The sequence below is a fragment of the Anthonomus grandis genome, chromosome 6 (genome assembly GCF_022605725.1).
Source record: "Anthonomus grandis grandis chromosome 6, icAntGran1.3, whole genome shotgun sequence".
NCBI lineage: Eukaryota > Metazoa > Arthropoda > Insecta > Coleoptera > Curculionidae > Anthonomus > Anthonomus grandis.
Window position 1 is genome coordinate 26,016,856 of NC_065551.1, and position 24,072 is coordinate 26,040,927.

Consider the following 24,072-nt stretch of genomic DNA (forward strand, 5'->3'; position numbering starts at 1 on the left):
AACCTTTTATGTTCACATGAGGTTTTACTATAAAAGATGCTTCAATTTTTATTTTTTCAAGAAATATTTTGGATTAAACCGTTATATAGCAAATCTTGAATTTATGTCGGGTTTACTCACAATGTTGCCCGTCGACATATTTTTTAAATGGCACGTCTTAGAAAACGGAGCAACTTTTTATAAACGGACATCTCTCCATACACAGATTACTTTATGGGCATTTGTTAGAGCAGAGTCGCTGGCATGTTTCTGACGGATTTATGATGACGATGAGTGACATCGCCAGCTCTAGGAAACGGTCTTTGATCTACTGGGAAAAAATGATAATGGGCAAGCGGTGACCGTTCGGATGTTACGTAAAGAGTTGTAAGATCAAATACGAGCTCTACAAGATGATTATTATGTTTTTAAATAAAAGAACATTTTGGTATTGTAAAGGAGTATCTAGAAAGTTGATAATTTTAAATAAGTAGATGTTTATAAAAAAATGATAAATGCAATGGAATTTCAAAACGTATTTTTATTATTGCGGAGGGTTGTTGGTTATAGTTATGGTTGTAGTTATATTTAGAAAACCTAGACATAGGTAAGAGGTGTAATGTATAAAAAATTAATTTTATATTTTTTTTTATTAAAAATTTTTTTTAACGGATTGTACCTGAATGTAATTTTAATTGTGTCGTGGCTTTTGTTTTTTTTTGTTGTTTTAATTTTTGTACCCGTAAAGAACATTTATTTGATTAGTATTTTTTATGTACTTAAAATTACTTTGTTTTATCTCTGTGATTACTTGAATCCATTTCAGTGCCCTGAAGGTGACTTAATATAAGTCGAAACGTCGACATTTAAGTAAACAGGTTTCTGTTTTATTTCTGACCCCACCCTCCGCAATATTGAAGATATTGGGTCACAAACACGAAACTGAAAATAACCGAAACTTGGAACGTATTTTTATTAATTGATTCTTTGTATACTTCAATTTCCATTCCTATATTGCCATCTCAGTCTGAGGTAATGTAAGGAAAGGTATTAAAATTACATTTTATTATTATATACGATAAAATATGAAAGAAAAAAAGATCTAAGGTATAGTATCGTTTTGTCATTCGTTAGGTGTGAGTTAAAACAATCGAAAATTTTTAAAAAACTAATTTATTTACACACTTCACTACGAAAACACTGTACTGTACTGTATATATTTATAACTATTTAAATTTCGCGCCAATATTCCCAATTTTACTTCACTGAACTCACAACTAATATTATAGGCGGTGCGGCTCCTTATATACTCGGCAGAGCACTGTTTCAGAAGATTCCTGCTTAACCTTCGAGATGTCGTGCGGCGTACTACTTGTGTCATTCTGGAATAACGGAGAATTTCTCAGTGTTTACAATTTTGTCAAAATTGTGTTTCTTTTCACATCATTACATAAACTACTTGAAAAAAATACAATTTTCAGAATGTAGTTTAGAAATTAAAACATGATTTAGAAAAAAAAGCTGTTAGTATTAAATCTCATTAGTATGTCGCCTTCCAGGCCTAAGCATTTTAAGGAATGATATCAAAATTATATAAAGATGGGTTAGTCGGGATATTCCTTGTCAGGAAGCAGAAAAAAAAGAATAGCAAAAAACCAATTTGTGCAATCAGCGCTACTACGTTCAATTAAAAAAAAATATTGCATTTATATTAAGAAAGCCTAAGCTACCTGTATGATAATCTTGACAAGTAACAGAGTCAATACTAATAGATTTTTTTTTAAATGCGGTTAGCACGAAAAGTTAAATAATAAACGAAAGGTTTGTTTGTAAAAACAGTTTTTGTATTTATCCCTAAAAATGTAGGTATCTATGTCCGAAACTTGTATACTTATTTAAAAAATAAAAACTAGTGGAGGACGACTAAGACTATATTTCTAACTCACACCTTCAAGGTGATAAAACTAGCTATTTAGAAAAAAACCTTTTGGCTAAACCTTTTTAAAATATTTAATGTAATTTTTAAAAACTCTTACATTTTCAAAACAAGGGAACTTGTAAAATTTACTGTTAAGTAATGCGTAATAACGTAAAGCGGACTTAATATTTCCTAGTGTGAAGCTTACTTTATTGTCAAATTCTAAGAAAAATTGACAAAGAGGCCCACGTTCAAGAGGTCTCTTTTGTGACTAGTGAGAACTTGACTTGGAGTTTTCTTTATTATTATAATGTGAATGCAACCTAAGATATTACTTTCATTTTGTCACCTGTATTTTTTGTCACCTCATTTTGTTATCTGTAATAATATTTTGTGCATGTCTTTAAAATGATTTCCATGACTTGCATGAAGGAGAATAAATGAGCCTTTTCTGATTTGGCTTGTATCATTTATATGGCTAGTATTTTATTTAACCTTACCCTTGGTAAATAAAACGGAAGTTTTCCTAATATTGAATGATACTTAAATTAAACCAAACGGAGAATGTCAAATTACTAATGTTATTACATTAAAATAAAAAGAATTACCTAAAGGATCATAAACAGGAGTAGACAAGAATTGTATTTTTGTTTATTGTTTCTCAGCTATGATGTGTGTCACAGTATCGTTGCGATGCATATATACCTTTTTGGCAAGAATACACGGCAAAGCCTACATCTAGGATCAATGCCAGTTTTTATAACTCTAACCCTTATTTAGTTAGTTAGCTTGATCTTAACACTCCGTTTTCAATGCTTCTGTCTCTGCATTTAAATTTGCATTTGTGAGCTACTTCCATGATTGGCATTATATTATGTGAAGAAAGGAGTTCCTTCGAAGAAAGTATCTTCCTTATCTTTCCTCTACTCCCAAAATTTTTTAGTAACAAACTTCAGAGATTTGAGGGACACAAAGTCAATGGTCTGTCCATGTGTCCCTCCAATCTCTGAGTTTTTATTATTAAGAGGTCTCTTTAAGAAAAATAGACTCCTTTTTTGAATTGTTTTATTATTTGTTTATAAAGAATTCGTTTCTTTTTCATACGGTCATTTACTATTATTTCTTTTTGTTGTTTGGCTTTTCTTTAAGCGAATTTACCATTTTTGTTTCAAATTCATTGAGATTTGTAACTCTCAACTTTTTGACTTGGTTCTTTAATCTTTTCAATATTTCCGTATGCCATTCTAATTATCTTTACTTATTTTCAATTTTCTTATTTTAATATTCCTAAATATTGCCTTATATAGAAATAGTGTGGCTCTAGGCTTACTAGCCCTGTTCCTCCACTATTTCTTGGTAGAGAAAGCGTTATATAATAAGTAATTTTCTTGTTTGTCCATCAAATTTTTTTATTTCAGATTGTGTCTATTCAATAATGCCAAAACTGTATTGGATGACGGATACAGCAGCTGATGTAAATGCTGATATTATATTTTTTGCATTTAGCTAGGTTTTTACTATTTCTTTTATTCTTCTGTAGTACTCTGTTTTTATATTATTCTTTCTCTTCTTATGTTGCATTATGTCATTTTTGTTAATACCGAGAAATTTGTATACATCTTCTTGACTAATCTGGTTGTATTATTTATTTTGTAATTGGTGATATTTGTTTTAGCAATATTTTCAAAACCACATCACATGAGCTGGTCATCGCTAAATTCATTTACTAATTGTAATCGTTTTGTGAGTAGTGCATGATTGCTATCAATTTCCGATCGTCAATATTTAAAAAATGGCTTGTGTGGTTTTATTTTGCATTTATATACGGTATCTGTTTTATTCAAAATCAAACTTACTAGAAACAGCACTCCACCATACAGAGCAGTAAGAACAGAGAGTCTCCATAATAGATACGAGTTTTGATATTAATATCATAAATTATAATTCGGCTTGATCTGTTTGTCAAATGGAAATTAATTTTTCAGGCGGGTTTGTATTCTTATTATGTAATATTCTGCTTATGAACAAGAGTATTATTATGTTTATTACTATTCAAGTTTCATTCCTAAATTGTCTACCAAGTCTTTCATATTAAAAGCATTAATATAAAAATTTACCGATAAATCCAGAGAGTTTAAGTTCGTATCAGACATAAATAAACTATTGCATTCGCCTTTTAGAGCGACCGCATCTAAATGTATATAATTTATTAAATGTCAATAAGTTTAATATTTGTTTGCTTCAAATTATCAATTTAATTAATAAAATAAAAATCCAGTTAACTATTTACTGTAATAAAGTAAACTGCGACAGCAAGTAAATAAAGGCAACAAAATTACGTATATAAGCGCGGCATCCGAGAGTCAAAGATGGCCTGTTTAATGGAAATAGAGTCCGCGACATGTATTTCATAATTTATATGACGGTTCATGTCCGAAACGGTCATTTCAGAGCCGACGTATGTCCAAGATTAATTCAAATGTGCGCTATTTTATATTCAAACGGGGTTGTGTTATGGTTTACCTGATTCAGGCGGTCTGTTTCAGACGCGGATAAATTACGGGCTTATGCAAAAATCTGAACTTCTATTAAATGGTTGGGATCTTTTATGTGGGAAATACAGAACTGCTTTGAACATGTTTGTTACGCATTTAAAGGTAAATTAATTTAAAAATTTAACTGTCCATTACAAGATTTTTTATAATAGAAGTATAACAATATCCAAAAAGTGTACCAAAAATTCGAATATTTTCTGTTGTTATGGAAATGCTTTTGGGCTTTTATAAGCATTAGTAATGATAATAAAAATATTATTAAAATAATATACAATAATATTTGAAAATTCTTTTTATTTAATATTTGCATACTCTTTTTATTTGAAATTTTTGCTTATTGCCATTTGCTGTTTTCATTGCCAATCAGTGATAATAATGTTAAAGCTTAATAATCTTTAAGAGATGAACATTTTCTAAAAATTTCTAGTAAGTATATGAAATACCAATTTATTATTAAGAAAATTGCACTTTTTAAATATAAATTTCAAAATACTGTCTAAAAATGCTGACTATTTCCAAATATGATAATCATCAATCATAATAACTTAAAAGTTATAAGTAGCATATTGTAAATAACTCAGTAAAAGCTTCCATAATATTTTTTTTATCTACATATTATTTTGCAATGTTTATTTTTCAATATTTATATAGTTATTATTTTACGTACTAGTTGAAACATATAACTGGAAATTTGCACTATTTCTTCACAAGTAAATAACATCATAAGTTAAAATAACTTTGGTTTTTTTCTAATATTTAGCATAATGCAAAGTCAAGTAATTAAAAAATTCAAATATTTATATCTGATATTTAAATATAAATTTGTATTTACTTTTTAATTTTTTACGTCATATCTTAAAGATATTAAAAGACTGCTAATTTTTTATTATTACAAAAACAAGATTTGAATTAAAAAAAAACTATCTAAAAAACATGAGTTTTAACATATAGAATAGATGCTTTTAAATAATTTATTTTAATTTAAAATGACAAGATTGAAAAAAAGTGCAAGAAAACATCAAAAGTTACTTAAAAAACAAAAGTATTCTAGATATATTTTATAAGACGCATATTATAGTATACTTTAATGTAAAATATTTATATCATCCCAGAAAATCCTCAGTGGAGCAGTATATAACATACTGTATTCTTAAAAAATTCTAAATTGTATATTTCTGACACGTTCATGTAGTTGAAATTAGCAGAATCAAGAATTATATTATATAAAATTTAATATTGAGGCTTTGTATTGTTTATATAAAATATGTATACATGGATCAATATGTCCTTGAACTAATAAACTAAATGCGCCACTATTGCAAATGCATAGGATTTACACAGCACTAACCATCAAACGATACGCATTTAATTTTTATGATAATTTTATCAATAGTTTCTGTTACAGTAGTGACTGTTTTTTTATTTAAAAAAAAATGTAAAAACCGAGTTTTGACTGTTATTAGAACATTGCTTTTTAGTGGGAAAAGTTACGGTTTAAATTCAGTAGTAACTTGAAAATGGTAATTCGGACTCTGCTCCATCTAAAACTACAATTTATCAGAAGTTGCTAATATTAGATGTGGTCTGGTCGGTTAAAACGTAAACATAAAAAAAATCTCAAAATTGTGATAGATAATCGCAAAGTAAAAAAGTTTCATAAGCTGACATATTTTATACTAGTGTCTATATTATTTTGTGTGAATATTTGTGAAATTATAAATGCCAGTATCAGAATGCTTATTCAGAAAATTCATACAATGAACGATAGGGCTATGAATTTCATAGAATGTTCTATGAAAATAGACATTGAAAATGACAATCTAAGCCTCTGACATAAGACATTAAATCTTATACAACTTAAAAGAAAGGGACAATCAATATCACACAATGCAACACAGATCTCCCTACGACTGGCAAGTAGCATCAGAGACACATGATTCTCAATAAAGCTCTTGGCAACAAGATACCTTATAGCACAATATTTTCAAATTTATATTGAAACCCTTCAAAAGGGTTAACATGAATTTGGTGGTAAGGGGAAAATACCCCAGAACAGTATTCTAAGACTGATCTGACCAGTGAACAATAGACGAGTCTGGTTGCCTGAAAAGTGATTACAAGTTTCAATAAAACAAAAATCAACAATTTTAGAAGCCCATACGGCCACATTGTTCATATGATCCACAAAAGCCATCCTCTAATCAAAACAAACACCCACACCTTTTACAGAAAAGACATATTTAATAGGATAGTTGTTTATTGTATACTTGGTATCGTTTCGATTTATTATGCGAGTGAAGCTGATGTAACAACATTTATTGATATTAAGATTAAGCTTATTTATGCTGCACCAACTGGAAAAGCTGTACAAGTCATCCTGCAAAAGCTTCTGATTACTAACACTGCCCACCACTCTCCAAAACTTAAGGTCATGAGCAAAACAAAAATATTTGCTGTAGTTGAAGCAAGTCGAAATATCATTGACAAACACTGAAACATTAAAACGCAAAAGAGATGCATGTCTCCCTTGAGGAACTATATATTTTAATAATAATTTATTTAATAGACGGGATCAAACCCATTACAAAAAAAACAATATTACAAAGTTCAATAGTTACACCTAACCATAACTTAAAATAGCTAAAATACAAATATATTTTTACAGGCAAACCAACATAAAATCAACAGAACAGTTTACACAATCTCTCTAATTTGATTCCTTAAACTAAACAAGCCAATGCCCACAACTTCAATATCCTCATGGTTGATAATATTTAAGGTTTTTTCGATAGGGGAGTGAGTGGCATAGTTGGTACTGTGAAAAAGTAAAGCAAATAGTCGATTTCGTCTCATGAGTCTTGAGGGGATATTGAAGCTAATTCTACCGAGAAGGTCGGGGCATATCATCAGACACACAATCACAATCGCACAATCAGACCATTAAGAAGCTTAAATACAAAGGTTAAATCACCACGAATACATCTTTCTCTCAATGTTTCATAACCAGCACTTCCCGTGCATCATCAAAAACATGATCGTTCAGTATTTCCAAATTTAATTTAAGTAGACAAAATCTTAAAAACTTATTCTGAATTTTTTTAAGGGCCAGACAGCTGTTCATGTATTAGAGGGACCATATCATTGAGCCATACTCCAATAAAAAAACCACCAAAGACATGTACACTCTCTTACAGGTCTCGACTGATAGCTCTCTATAGTTACGCAGAACAAAACCCAAAACCCTGGAGGATCTAACCACTTATTATTTATGTGTATATTAAAATTTAAATGATCGTCAAAATAAATGCCAAGATCCTTGATTGTATCAGAATACTGAACAGGGCTTCCCTCTATATTGTATAATGTTACAACTTTTTTACTTCTTTTGTGAAAACTAATATAATTACATTTCTTTGTTTAAGAATAAGATATTGTTGACACACCAATCATTTAGCCTATTCAGGTCATTCTGTAACAAAATTTGGTCTTTGGGAGTCTGGATTACTCTATAAAATTTCAGGTCACCTGCAAACAATAAAAAGGCACTATTTTCAAAACATGTAGCTATATTATTAATGAAAATGTTAAAGAGCAATGGTGAGCAGTGTCTACCCTGAGGTACACCAGAATATACATTGATATTGCTGGATCTAGCACTACCCAATCTAACCTGCAAATCTAACCTAAAATTGGGTCAAAGAAGCAACTTCTTATCTTGACTCTCTAAACACTTCCCTCAAATGAACTTTTAAACTAATTCTATGCATTAGACAAATGTGTATAAATGGTATCTACCAGCTTACGTTCTTCCATTAAGAGCTGGCCTTTTGCTCTTGATTGATAAAATAATAAATTTGTTGCAATAGATCTTCTATGGCAAAAACCATGCTGAGAATTTGACAAAAAAGCCCCCGCAGAGTCACGATAACTGTTTTACAACCAAACAGTCAAATAACTTGGAAGGAAAAGCTGATTAAAGGCTACACCTCTGTAGTTTTCAATTTTTGTTCTTTTGGAAATTTTTAGATATTGGGACACTAAGAAAGCCATTAAATAGTTTGAATTGGTGTAGTTCAATGAGATACACGCATTTCTTTAAGGAACAATTAAGCATACCATCTGGCCCTGTGGCAAACTTTTTAGGCAAATGAACTATATTTTTAAATTAGGTTTTCGAAAGTTTTTTACGTTTTTAAATACTTATGATTTTATATATTAATCATTATGATTTAAAAGCTCTCTAAGATAATCAAGGTTTTAAGTCTGCTTTTAAAGTTTTATCCTTATACGCCCTCCTTTGTTTACATACTCATTACCATTAAAGCTCATATTTGTGATCATTCTTATCATTATAAACTTTTCATTTTTTTCTAAGTTTTTAGGAGTCTAATTATTAAAAAAACGTCACTTGTCTAGTTTATATTTAAATAAAAGCAACAATAACAACACTCCTACTTTTAAATTTTTTTCAAATATTTTCATTCTAAAATGACCACTTCCATCCACGAACTGAAAGATTCATTTAAAAATATTTTTTTTTATTCTGTTCTATTTCTTATCTCAATAATTATTAATCAAATAAGAAGTAAAATTTAAGATTAAGATGTACAATAGCAAAACCAAAACTGGATGTTCCAAAAACTAAGAGAAAAAATTCTTTCCTACAGCTATTTTTCTCTCATAAATTTTCAAACCTTTTGTAACCCGCCATAAACAAAACTATGACCATATCGAGCACGGAACAATCGAAACTCCTTAAATGCACTTAAACGGATTTGCATGTGAATCGAAACAAAAAAACCGCTTGACCAGTAAATGCAAAAGCTTATTTGAATTAGGACATCGGCATCGTAAAAGGCATAATAACTCGAATGTCGACATGAGCTTTCGCTTGTTCAACTAAGTGTTTGCAAATACTTGGACATGATTTGTGTTTGTCTTGAACGCATACTTTTTAGGTTAGGAATTAAGAGAATCTGTGTAAGCACTTTACTATAAGATGTTTTCATTTTATGTTACAATATTTTTATTTGTTGCGAATCAGGATTGATAAGAAATGGCTATATAAATAAAATATGGTCTTTGTGCATATTTTATTATTTTTTTTTATCAATAATGGTTGGTAGCTTAAGAAATAATATTTATCGCTTTAGGTATACTTTATTCAATGGAAACAATGCCTATACACTCAAGACTGAACAGGATAAAGATAGATGCAGAAGTACAGCGAATATACTCTTCGTATTTAATTATTCAGCAAATGTGATTTATTATTAACTACTATAAAGATATGGTAAGGATGTACAGGGTTATATAGAGTGTCTTTTTAAATGCATTATTTCGACAGATTTCAGAGACATGCTCCTTGAACAAAATCAAGCAAAATCATCTAATATAGCCTAAACATATTCCAAAGTTAGTTCCGAAACTTCAAATATTTCTAATGATTTATATACCTACGCCAACTTATTACGAATTAATTTAATGTTTAAGAAACTTAGTATAAGTATCAGTGTGATAAAATATTTTCATACACCCATTCAATCACAAGTATTTTCCTGACCTTCGCTAATTCTAATTATTATTATTTACATACCTGCAATTGCAGGCGATGACTTAATGTCATTATCATTATTTTTAATAATAATTGCAAGCTTCTCTGACCATCTACCTTGACAATCTTTTATTGTATGTTCGTCATCTTTATATATCATCCTTAGTTAGAATTAAATGTTTGATGAGATCGGTCAGTGTTGTGTGTGTGTCTTATTAAAAAAAAAATTTAAAAATAATTATGATATTCTTATCAACATCTCTTAATAATATGCAATAACTGCAAATAAGCACCATCCAACTTGATATACACGTGCCAAAAAACCATATATGCATAATCAACAAATGACCTTAAAACTATTATCATAATTATTAGTGTATTTCGCATGGCACCAATCCATTGTGACGCCATGCTTACTATGTTTACTTTGTTTATTTTAAATCCTTATAGAATAAATTTACGCGAGTCAATAATGAAATAATTATAAAAAAGGCTTTTTTAAATTTTGCTTAGAAGCTAACTCAAGTGCAATTTTATTTAAATCTGCCATACTTCCAACCCTCTTAAGACAAAATAGTATTAAAATATTAAAATAAACAAGATCACTCTAAACGTTATCAAAAAAGCCAGACATCAATATCCCATTACATATAATAATTACTATTTGACCAGCCAATGCTACCAAGTTAAATTCAATTTTTCCTTGGGTCTGTTTGATTACGAAATTATCACGCGAAAAAAAAATAGTTTTATGTCTGTTTTCAGTTTTATCGGGACATTTCGGCGCGATATAAAATTATTAAATGTTTAGTAATGAACGAACTATTGTTAAGTGCGGCTAATTGTGGGTGATTGGTAAAATGTTTGATTGTGCCCAGGATTATTATGTTTGTCAAAGGATTCAAGACTCGTTTACTATTGTTTATAAGAATAATGGTAAGTCATTTTATTTTTTAATGAAAAAGTCTTAATAATGGGTCGACAGCTTAGAAAGTATAAAATTTCATTTTGTTTGATTTAATATAATATTTATAAAGAAAAACCTACTAGAAAAATAGTCAAATTTCAACTTATTTTACTGCTTGACACTTTATTTAAAATAATTGGAAATATCTTTATTTGCTTTTCGTTATTTACATAATTAGTATTGGGCTTTCATAAGAATATCGGTGTTTAGCATCATTATCTTGACGTTAATTACTACCTGATAATAATGATATAATACAAGCATAAGAACATTTATGTTAATAGTGAAATAATAAATCTTAAATTTTTTTACGATAATGATGGTATAAGTTTTTTTTATAATATCTCAAGGGCTTCTAACTATGTTTTGACAAAACTTCTTTGATATGACTTAGCAGACTTTTGAGCTTTTTACTTCGTTGATGTCATAAGCTTTTTTAATTTCTACCTGAACCCATATTTTTAACAATTTAAGGAAAGAAAACAATGAACTATTACAATTTCTACTGCCTAAATTAACTGCAGGTTTTTATAGGAATACCACGGTTATTATTTTAAAGCTCAAAGCTTTCCTAAAAATAATGGAGCAATATTTATAACATCTTAAAGAGCCTTTGACTGTGTTATCGATTAAATTATTTCACCAAAGTTTAATACCTTAAGTTGACTTTTAACATCCTCAATCTAATCAATTTCATAAAGTGGTACGAATTTGAAAAAATGGAGTAAAATGTAATTTTCAATTACAAACCATCAATTTTATATGTTAATTTTGCTCTGATAATGTTGAAATTTGAATTGCTTAATAATGATATAGTGGTGCCACCATATTTTGTATTTAAAGTCTATAGCAAAGAACGAAAACTTATGTTCTGTTATTTTGCTGTTAACGTATTCCAGAAGTCCTTATATTAAAAAAACAATAAGTCCATAGGTCTTTTAAACAAATAAAGTAGAAAATCAGTTTCTAACCGATGTAAATAAACCCATTTTTTATAAACCCAAGTCCATGCTTATGAAACATTTTCTTGAACACTAATTTTCTTCAATATCAAAAAGTTGAATATTTATGAAAACTTGCTTTTGAGTAGCTTATCTTAAATAGTTGTGAAATGCAAGTTGAATTTAAAAATTCAGAAAATTTTATCACAAAATTTTCTTTAAAATATATCTTTCTTGTAGTTTATAAAAAATTAGTTGGTAACTTTGTTAGTTGAAATTAAAATATATTTGTTAAATTTTATTCATAATAGAATTTACAGTACAGGGTGTTTCAGAACTATGGGATCAAACTTCTGGGGATTGTTCAGTGCAACAGAAGAATCCATTTGAATATAGGAACCCATGTTTGGAAATGCGTTACTACGCCACTACAGCCCTAAGACGCGTTAAAATGTATAAAAAACATTAATTACCTTAATAGGATCTGCTGCATTTATTTTTACCTTTTGTACATGATACCATAACAACAATTATTTAAAATCAACGCTTATCAATGTCAATTCTCAATGTCATGTTTAAAAATTTTATAGCTTACAATTTTTTTTAAAAACTTTACCAATCAAGAATTGGCGGATATGCATTTGGCATACGGAACAACAAACTGCAATGCACGAGCAGCATCGCGGTTGTATCATGAACGTTATCCCGAACGACAGCATCCTGGATACAAAAAGTTTATTGCGGTTCATCAGCGGCTCGCTGAGACAGGCATGTTTAAGACCAAGATGCATGATACTGGTGTTGCTCGAACCGTAAGAACGGTCGAATTTGATGAATAGGTGCTTCAGCGAGTTGCCGATGAACCGTCAAATAGCACACGTGACGTTTGGCTTCTGACTTCTGTCTGGGGGGTACTACACGAGCAACAACTCCATCCTTACCACTTCCAGAAAGTTCAAGGTATAACTGCAGCCGATTATCATCCTAGAGTTCAATTTTGTCGATGGCTTCTGGATCACATCATTGCATAACCAAATTTTTTACGATATGTTTTGTAGACCGATGAAGCCTCTTTCACAAGAGACGGTATTTTTAATAGTAGGAATAGCCATGTTTGGAACGAAGAAAATCCTTATGCAATTTTTCCAAGAAAACATCAGAATCGTTGGTCTGTCAACGTATGGGCAGACATTGTTGATGATTATTTAATTGGGCCATACCTTCTACCGGAACGGTTAACAGGATTTACTTATCTGCGTTTCTTGGAGGATGTTCTCCCAGAACTACTTGAAAATATTTCACTAAACGTTAGACAGCAAATTTGGTTTCAGCATGATGGAGCGCCGGCTCACTTTGCTATACAAGTACTCGAGAATTTGGCTCAGCGGTTTGGGCACCGTTGGATTGTCAGAGGTGGAGCAGTTTCTTGGCTTCCTAGGTCACCCGATTTAACATCGCTTGATTTTTTCTTGTGGGGACATGTCAAGTCTTTAGTCTACGAAACTTCAGTAAAATCAGAGCTAGACTTAATTGGACGAAAAACAGCAGCATTTGAAATCATTCAAAACGAGAATCAAATTTTTAGTGTAGTCTGCCGAAATCATATGCGGCGTTTAAATCGGTGTATTGAGGATGGAGGAAGACATTTTGAAAAGGTAAAAATAAATACATCAGATCCTATTTTAGGTAATTAATATTTTTTCTAAATTTAAACGCGTCTTAGGGCCGCAGTGGTGTAGTGACACATTTCCGGACATAGGTTTCTATACTCAAATGGATTCTACTGTTGCACTAAACAACCCCTAGAAGTTTGATCCCATAGTTCTGAAACACCCTGTATATTAAATATTACGACAAATACAGCTTGTTTTTTTCCTTTGCATTTGTTGCTTTACGCAAGACAAGGACAGATATAATCAGAACTAATGACATTGATTAACCGGCAGAACATCATAATATCAACTTTGACGTTTGACTCATAATTGTGCTTTTAATTTTTTATCTTTTGCCTTTTTTGCAAGAAAAATAACAAACTATTTAAGAATAAATTCCAACTTTTATTAAAAAAACTTTAAATAATGAATTTTACTAAATAGTAAAAGAAGAAAGGGCAAACCTTGGATTACAGAAGGAATTATAAATTTTATTTTAGAACAGTATCTGATGAAAAAAATATTAATAGAAAATTAGAATAGAAAGAAACTTGCAAAAATTCACTACTATAGAATAAAATTAGAGAAGTCGGAACAGGATTACAAAAAAACATGAAAATTTATAAATGACGTCTCAAACACTCAGAAAAAGGTAATGATAACCCAATAACAGATAAAACTAAAGTAAGCAATATATTTAATAATTTTTATAAACATAGGGTTAAATATTTAAAATAATATCCAACAAATAAATAAAAAAAAACTTAAAGCGAACCCAATTATTTATTTCTATCATTAATAGATAGTAATGAACTTAGTAATGCACATAAAAACTTTAGAAAATAATTCAGCACAAAGGGAGGGGAAAATATCAACAAGCTTTATTTAGAGAGTACACATACATATTCTTAAAGTATTAACTAATTTAGTTTTTAAGCAATTTAACTTACCTTTAGACTGGAAAATTTGTATTAGAACTCATATATTTAAATCTAAAGATCGTTATGAAACTACAAATTATATACCTATTTCTGGTATAAATAACTTTGCTAAGCTCTTTGAAAAGTGCCTATAATGAATTTTCTTGAGAAAAAAATAAACATTATGGTTTTCGAGATGGCAAAAGTACTGAAAATGCAGTATACAATTTAATTAATATTATTAATTAAAAAAAATTGCCTATATTTATGAATTTCTTAACGGCCTTTGACACGATATCACAAAAAATTTTATTTTAAATGTCTAGGACAAAATAGGTTTGCGAAACGGCTGCTTAAATTTATTAAACAGTTATTTATTTTTAAGAAAATTATTTGGTAATATCAATAGTAATTTTAGTTGTTTTAAATACACCGGAGTTACAGTTTACATCCGTAAAACCGGAGTACCACAGAGCAAAATATAAACAATTAGAAATATGTTTGTAAGTTTATTAAAAAGGTGAGTTTTTTAAGCAAAAGTACATTTATATATACGATAATACTAATCACTAGATTATTAAAAGAAAAAAAAAATAAACTTACAAATGTTATCTATATATTTATAACATATTATTGCCCAGTGCTTTAATGAATTATCGACAGATCTAATAAATCACTTGAATGAAGTAAAAATATTTAAAATCAAAACTAAAAAATGTTTGCTACCCAACCCAACCCAACCCAACATATGTTAATTTATTGTTTTAACAGTGCTAACAAATGCTTACATTTTAATTCCTTAGGCCGACCACTCTTTTAGGTTATTTTTCGTTACTACGAAATTGAGAGTTTTGTTTCTATAAATCTGCTTTTTCTTTTTATATTTTTTTGTGCGAAGGACACCATTTTTTTTTTAATTTTCATAATAATTCATAAAGTTAATTTATTACTTTTTCTTATTAAACATTATTATTAGAAATTTACTAAAAAAGAAAAAAACACTACACGGAAAAAATATGATGTTTTGTGGTATATCTTAATCATGTATTTAAAAAAACGTCAAAAATTACTACAAAAACTTGAAAAATAATACAGGCATAAAAAATATTCCGATACCATAAGAAAACATAATAATTTATGTAAAATCTCTCGAGTCGAATGTGTAAAGGGCATTAGCCTCACAAATGTCATATAAAACATTTTATAAGTTTGCATATTATGATTTCGGGTCTGACTCTTATATTAATTTTTTTCATACAATTATAATAAAAAAATGTGTTAAGTTAAAACGGCAATTTTAAAAAATATCTAAAATGATTTCCCTAACATACTAAACATACAGTTTAAATTTAAGTCAAATTACGCTTACCAGACTTGTCCCACTATTTTCTACAAGGTATCATCAGAGCCCGGAAACCACCACCCCCAGACGTAAATCTAATAAAAATTCAATCTTTTTCTCGTCAACTTTTAACATTTTGGTAAAATAAGATTGTAAAGTAGTTACAGTAAACGGCTTTTAGCTACAGTAAGCATTTCAGAAAAAATACATTCAACACATCTTATCTGGTTTGAAATCAAAATATTTTACTTTGTTTTAAAATAAATTATTTATTCATTTATGAACAAACAAGCAGATTCTGCGTATGTATGAGTGAAATAAATACACTGCTTTACGCAAACTTTGTATTAAACCGACCATATTCCATGGTATGTGCATTTCAGTTAGTATCACGATTAAAAAAAATACCGGAAGTCCTAAGGATGCCTGCCCATGGAAAGACGAACTGTTATTTTAACTAGCGCAACAAAATATGTATTCGCGGTTTCTTCAGTTGTTAATGAAAGCGAACGAACTGTTGTATAAAATTGATTTTTAAAATAAGATTCCCTGATTTATAATTAAATCAAGTTGCTTTTGTTTTTGCTTTAAGTACTGTCTTACTTATTAATGTAATATAATGATCACATTCAATGAAAAGTACAAATACTTTTACAATTATTGTTTGATAGGACAAAACTTTATAATGACTGTTAAATCCTAGGTTTCTATAGGTTTTTTAAGCTGATATACCTCTTTAACTTGGGAATTATTAATAACTACGCAAAAGGTACAGCACATCATTTTGCCACATTGACTCATGATCTACAGACCGTTGAAAAATTTAGATGCGTTATCACAGACATTAGCCATTTGCATAGGCGTAAAAGGTCATCAGCACAAAATTAATTTTTATTTATGATTGTTGAAAAATGTTAAAATTTAAGATCTTTAATAATGTAAGAACTGGCAAAGAAAAAACGAGATGGCATGTCTACCTCTAGATTAGAAATTGATGAAGAAGCAATACAATGAAAAACGTATATGATACGTTTAATAAAGCTGCACTTTTCTATAATGACTTAAACAAACTTAGTAAACATAGCCAAATATTTTAAGATTAAAGGCAACAATTATTAAAATCTCACCTCTATTTCAAATAACAGTACATACTAAAAAATATCATTCAAATTTTAAAAAAAACTATAAAACACTATTTTGTTCAAGGAAATATACATAAATATGCTCTTCAATTTTATTCCAAACAAAACTTTAAGCTATTTATAATTTCGTTCTAATAGATTTTAAAATACTCTTTTAGAACGGGTAGATCGGCATTCCTCTAATAATACGTTATCGAAGACCTATTAAAGTACATTGTGGTTTAGATGCAATAGTTATTAGTAGCAGAAAAAAATCAATTGATCTTTCCGCTGGCTATTCTATTGTGATGCTCTAAATTTGTGTGAGAGTGAAAGATCATCTTATTGGAAAAATACCTATGTTTCGTAAGGGTTCCTATTGGAATGTTAATAAATAATTACTTAATAATTAATAATATTGAAATATTTATTTCATTTAAGTCATCTGCCTTGATTATTTTCACTACTTGTTTATTCTGTCCATCTATTGGCTGACAACGTATATATTTTTGAACAATTAACTGTAATTTTTTTAGGAATTGCACTTTTACTTTAAGATTATCATCATACAACTTCCGAGAGTTAATATTAATAAAGCTGAACTCTTCCAACTGTTAAGATGACATGATGTAATTACATTACCTAAAATTCTTTCAACTTATTTAAGATTACATTATTTGTTGACTTATATTATCTAGATATTATCAACCTTTCAACATATATAGTGATAAGCTTTGTATCTCGACTAGTCAAGAATAGATAGTATGTTTGTAATGTCTGAGCTTAATTCTTTACAAGGCCTGATCAAAATCAATTGACTATATATTTTACATTCCTATTTTTCACACTCGAAATATGATTTTCATAATGAACGAGCTTATCACTGCTGCCTCCGTGGAGCTATCAAAAACTGCTTCTATGTTATCAACTCTTTAAGATATAGTAGTATCGTCAGCAAAATATTTTTAAATATTTATTATTTGGTTTTGGAGACGTGAAAGACCTGCCACAATAATTGATCCATTATTTCAGACTGCTCTATTAGGTAAATTTTTGTTGAAGTTTATCAGCTTATTAATAAAAAAGATCCTTTCTATATTAAGGTATTATGTAAAATCAATTGCAGGTTTTGACTAACTTTGTAGGCTAAAAAAGAAATTATACTTAGTTCATTCTAACTATTCATAATTGTAATAATTAATAGCTTATAGTAGGTATACTTTGCTTATATTACTAAACTATACCAATTGCTAAAAGTATTGATTTGTTCTAAGAGTCTTTTTATCGTTCTGGGCAAAAATGCTCTGGACTCAAAATGACTATGACTCTCTATAAATGACTAATAAAAGTAACTTTTGATCAATAGTAAGTTTTTTGAAAAAAAAATTGTTATTCGAGGATTACAATAAGTATAATTGGACCGGCATCTGGGACTTTTGCACAATATGCAACAATTGTAAATGATTGATTATTGGATGATTTAATAAACATTCACTTCTTGAATATAGAATTAATAAAAATCATCAGTTAATTATGGCTTAGGTGTTTTTTGAGTTTTTATATGAGAAGACTTAAACCCCTTTAGAACCATGTTTACTTTCATACATAAAACTTTTGAGGGATTCTTTTGACATAGAAAATATGTTTTGTTATAAGAAATTAATAAATGTTTATTTTTTATTTTTTATATACGAGAGTTTTTATTTTTTTAATTTTAGTAATCTTTAAATTCTTTTAACAAAATAATAAATCAGCCCTCTAAGAAGTGCGTCTAGAATTTTAGATCGATGTATTGTGGTCTTCGCAAATATAATAGTTAGAAAGATGATTAAATTAAAATTGTTTTGCGAAATTATATGTCAATAAACCGACCGTCATTAGACTGACTTTAAAACTTTTTATGGTTTAAAAAAAAAGGTATAAAATAGCACATCGTGTCAAATTTCCCAAAAACCCTTAAAACTTTGAGATTTTTGAAAGTCAATTCACAAATCATTCCCAATTTAACCACCACTCTTATATTGATGAAATAATAATATACCAATCTAATATTCTGATCATCAATATAGTTTATATACAATTTGTATAGAAAAGTTTATAAGTGAAATAAAATTTAATACACGTTTCTAATAAACATAAATCTGGTATATCATATTTTTATAAATACGTGTATAAAAGGCACATAAGATCATGTATAGAAACGTAGCCATAACCCTGTATATATACGTTGAAGTTGCGGACATTTTGATCTTTATAAAAAGTTTTTTGTATATGAGTGACATGTGGCGGATAGTAGTAGATCATTTTTACCATTTAGTATACAATTCATTATTGTTTGGGTCGTGCATTTATTGCTATGTGCATCTTTTTTCGGGAAAAATTTTATTTAGTTGCAACTAATATTTTGCTAATACTTCAAAAAATTTCTCTAAAAACTTCATCGCTTTTAATGAAGGTAGTGTGTATAATCTCAGAAGAAATTACTCTATAATTACAAAAGTACATTAGATTAATACATACGAAAGCTTTTAACAAATATCTGCTCCTTATTTGAGAACACAAACTAATTTACCCACTTACATCTCTATCACGTCTAGCACGTACGTTCATAAAACAGCCTTTATTCCATTATTTTACACAAATAACTATAATTTAAGTTCCAACCATTTTTTCATAAGTTCCACTTTCCTAGACTTCATCGGCGCGAAAATTGTTTTCAGGTGCAGTTGAAGAACGTCCGCAATCTGCTGCATTGCTGCTCTAGTTTCTTTTAATTTTTTCGGTTTCTCTAATTTATTGAAATAACTGCGTCTTGCTACGTTATTGCGGTCTAAATAGTCGTTGGATGTTTCTTGTTAGGTAATTCATCTTATTAAAATGCCAGTTTTATTAATTGTCAGTGTAAATTAAATTGAAAAAAAAGCGATTTATGCAATAAATAAATGGATGGAAAGGAATAAAGTGATATTTTTCAAGTATAAATAGACATAATATGCAAGAAAAACACTATTTGCAGTTAATCCAAACACTATTCAGAAAATAAAACAATGATATATCATTTATATATCCGTATCTCAGTTTAAAAATTGAGAAAGAATGGAAATAAAGTGATGTTTTTCGACTATACTTAGACACTTTATGCCAGAAAAATACTATTTTGAGTCGATCCAAATACTATTAAGAAAATTAAACGATTATATAGAAAATAGGTGCAAAAATCGAAAGCTCATTTATATAACTTTATCTCAGTCTAAAAATTAGAAGAAGATGAAAATAAAATAATGTTTTTCGGGTATAATTAGCTACACTACGGGAAAAAAACACTATTTCCAGCTGATCCAAACACTATTTAGATAATAAAACTATGATATAGAAAAAGGTGAAGAAATCGAATTCTGAGTTATATATCCCTATCTCAGGCTAAAAATTAGAAGAGGATGGGAATAAAATTATGTTTTTTAAGTATAATTAGACACATTACGGAGGAAAAACACTATTTTCAGCCGATGCAAATACTATTTAGAAAATGAAAGGATGATATAAAAATAGGTGGAAAAATCGAAATCTCATTTATATATTCTTATCTCGGTCTAAAAATTAGAAGAGGATGGGAATGAAATGATGTTTTTCGGGTATAATTGGACACATTACGGGAAAAAAAAAACATTTTCCAGTCGATTCAAACAATATTTATAAAATAAAACGATAATATAGAGAGAGGTGGAAAATCGAATTCTCACTTATATATTCCTCTCTGAATCGAAAAATTAGAAGAAGATGGGAATTAAATAATATTTTTCGGGTATAATTAGATACATTATGGGCAAAAAATATTATTTCCAGCCCATCCAAATACTAGTAAGAAAATGAAATAATGATATCGAAAATAGGTGGAAAGTATAGGGTAAAAGGAAACACATTAAAGCTTTTCAAGCAGAAGTATCATTTACTTTAGATAATTTGTACTAAAGCAACCAGAAGATGAAGAGGGAGCTGTAAGTAATTTGATAATCAAGAGCCGGGACTGTTCTATTTAAGAATTAGTTATAGGAGAATAATGGACTTAAAAGAATAATTGGAGTATGAACTAAGTTCTTATAGTTTTTTTCTTAGTTTAAGACCAATTTATGAGTTGATCTGATCTATCAGAAACACTTCTTTATTGTGATCAGTATCTTGATACAGAAGAATAAACTAAATTATTATGAAACAGAGCAAGCAGAAGTTGCTTGAAAAGAACAAGTTTTGAATTGACGCGTTTTGTTAATACGAAGATCTGAACTGAAATAATGTAGGTGGAGTGCATACATAATAAAAATAAAACTACTAAGTTTTAATATATACTCTAATCATGTTGTTTTTTAACTTAAATAAGTCATAGTTACTAAATCGAAGGTATTATTTGGAAAGGTATGGCAAGGCAGTTGCTTATTGGTTTCATGATATTAGAATATATAAATTATTTTCAATTTAGGTTTCTATGTAAAAGGCGCAGTATATTATTTTGGAAGGTTTAAGCATAAATGAAAATAGTGCCATATAACTTCCTTCCTAAAACAATAATTCTGGGTAGATCAGATTTGCAATTTTTTTGAGGCTTAATGCATGAAGTAGTTCATTTTAGGCTCTATACTAAATTAATAATTATAGTTTAATCTCGGGTATCTAAGCCACATTATAGGCCGCTAAACGGCATTTTCTTCTCTGAAGTTTAAAGAATAAAATGAACTTCATTTTGTTCAGTCTCTTCGATTTTTCATATATAATTTTTCAGATATTTCAGGAAAACTTTATTTAAATATAACTGACATCGTTAAGATATGAGGTTTTTGAGAAGTTCTCTAAAAACTTCAATACACATAATAAAAGTAGTAGGTAGTCTCTTAATAAAACATCTTATATATGTATAAAAAAGTAAATGAGCATCAAAAGTTTTGAAACGAGTAATATAAGAGATGTCTGCTTTAAATGGGAATATTGCGTAGGGTATCATGAAAATAGTAAGAATTCTCATTAATGAGCATTAGTAGTTTATCGACGTGAGTTCCAGTTCACTATCGTAGTACAGAGGAACCGATATTATAAGATTAATAGCTAAAGTTTCTTAAAAATTATATATTTTTTTAAATGAAGCTTTTCTCTTATAGAAAAAACTGATCTCGAGTCATGCTAGTTGACTTCATACATAAAAAATGCAATTACTTAACTGTAATATGTTCTTCAAATATGTCATTAATTTAGCATAAACCGGCTAATCAAAAGGTAAAGACATAAGTATTTCAAGAAGCTGTTATTTCACTTATATAATATATACAAATCATTTATCTTACACGAGATACTCCATCAAAATCCAATTTGTCGCATTCGCCTCTAATATCCCTTAAGAGCTTGATGCAAATCACTAGTCAGATGGTCTCTAAACATGACTTACGGCCAACTTCAAAAGACAGATTATAGACCGGAGCTGCAACTACCAGTGTTTGTCTAAACATAATCTTCATATAGCAGAAGCGGGTATTAATTTGGTCGGAAAGCAAGAGCAATGAGACCCGTTATACTTGACTACTTATACTTGTAAGACCCAGATCGCGCGACCTCTTAACGTAACTATTATTCCGCTAAGGACTTATTTAAATTTACAAATATGGAGATGCGGGAGTACGGGTCTGTATGTGGAGCAGAGTAATGAGATTAGTATATACGCTTTGTTATGAAAATTAGAGTTTCTTGCTTTAAGATCTCAATTTTATAAAATGTATAATTTACACATTACTTCCTCTTATTCCTTGCTACGTAGTATTATATTTTTATCTTAAATTTTTTGGTTTTGCTGTATTTATCAACCGTATATGGTCAACGCATATTTAATAAACTGAAGAATATCATATACTATTTTATTTACAAAAAGAAGAAAATTTCCGCATTTAAAAAAATTAACACGAGATTTCTACACCTTAAGTGTTTGATAAAACGATCCCGATATTGCATATGTATATGCCACTGTTTAATCTTATAGTGTAATAATGGTATGTCATACACAGGGAAATTTTCCTGTAAATACCAATCCTGTAATAGTATGTACATTTTAAATGGTTCTAAATACTACCTGTTATAGAATTTTTAATTAGTTTTTAAAATCTCTTGAATTTATATTAGGGAACAGAAAAAAATATATATTATTATAAACCTTTATAGAATATTTAACTTTTTGATCTTTGTGTCTGGGTCTTGTATAATCTGTTTTTAAATTATTTTTTTTAAAATGGATTGATAAAGTATTCCTTCAACTTGTGTAGGTTTAGTACATGGATGTTAATACTTATGTCGCTAGTTTTTATCCGAAATAGGTATTATCCAAACTTATATTTAGGTATTATCCGAACAACAATTTCCTTTTTTTTAGGTCACAATGTTGAAAACACAAAATCTTGCCTGCATAAATCTAAATTTGTCGGATTTTTATTTACCTATATAATTTTGTATTTCAAATTACAAATAATTTTATGTATTGCATTTTTGCAAATAAAAAACATCTATTATTAATATATTATTATCGTCTATTGAATGTATGTTGGTAACAAAATTATAAGATTTTTATAAGAAATTTGATTCTCGCGCCTTAATTCGGCCACGCCTTTCTACCATTTTGATTGGTCCAATTAGGCACGTCAAATGTCAGGTTAGTTACAATAGTTTTCGTTGCGAAGCGAAAGAACGGTAGCAGATTTGTCAGAAGAATTTCTATCAGTTTGTATGCAGTCAGCACTACTCTATACTCTTGTATTTTGTAGTTCTAGGACTAGTAATCTTATCAAGCTTTTTTAAAAACATTATATAAATTTGTTTAAACAATAAAGCATATTGTGAATTTGAATATTCATGGAAAATTAAAAGTTTCACTTTTTAAGTGGTTTGACTCTTATTGGAAGAAAATTATTTACTTTTAAAATACTTTCTTGGGCATTTGTCTGAGCTATAACTAGATATTAGGATTTATTTGTATGACTTTATATCATTGTTTTTATTTTTATAATTTTAATATTTGACTTTAAGTAGGAGAAAGTTAGTTTTAAATACTTCCTCTTGAGCTATGGTCTAAATTAAAAACGGGAGACCTTGGATT

At 28.9% G+C, this 24,072-nt stretch overlaps 1 protein-coding gene and 1 long non-coding RNA gene across 3 annotated transcripts in view; one reads left to right on the forward strand and one right to left on the reverse strand.

The window, feature by feature from the left end:
• Window positions 1-24,072, forward strand: part of LOC126737445 (calpain-9-like) — a 131,404-nt gene that overhangs the window by 60,864 nt on the left and 46,468 nt on the right. Inside the window, exon 1 of one of the 2 annotated variants that reach the window (XM_050442354.1) lies at window positions 10,258-10,942. The exons of the other annotated variant lie outside the window; for it this stretch is intronic. Coding sequence (XP_050298311.1) covers window positions 10,867-10,942 — 76 coding nt within the window. The 5' untranslated portion in view covers window positions 10,258-10,866. Of the gene's footprint in view, window positions 1-10,257; window positions 10,943-24,072 lie in introns of those variants that run through there. 2 annotated transcript variants of the gene reach the window in all.
• On the reverse strand, window positions 1,135-22,544 carry LOC126737448 (uncharacterized). The gene is made up of 2 exons (XR_007661023.1): window positions 22,280-22,544; window positions 1,135-1,361 (listed from the first exon to the last, which is right to left on the reverse strand). It is a non-coding gene; the product is annotated as an uncharacterized LOC126737448 (long non-coding RNA).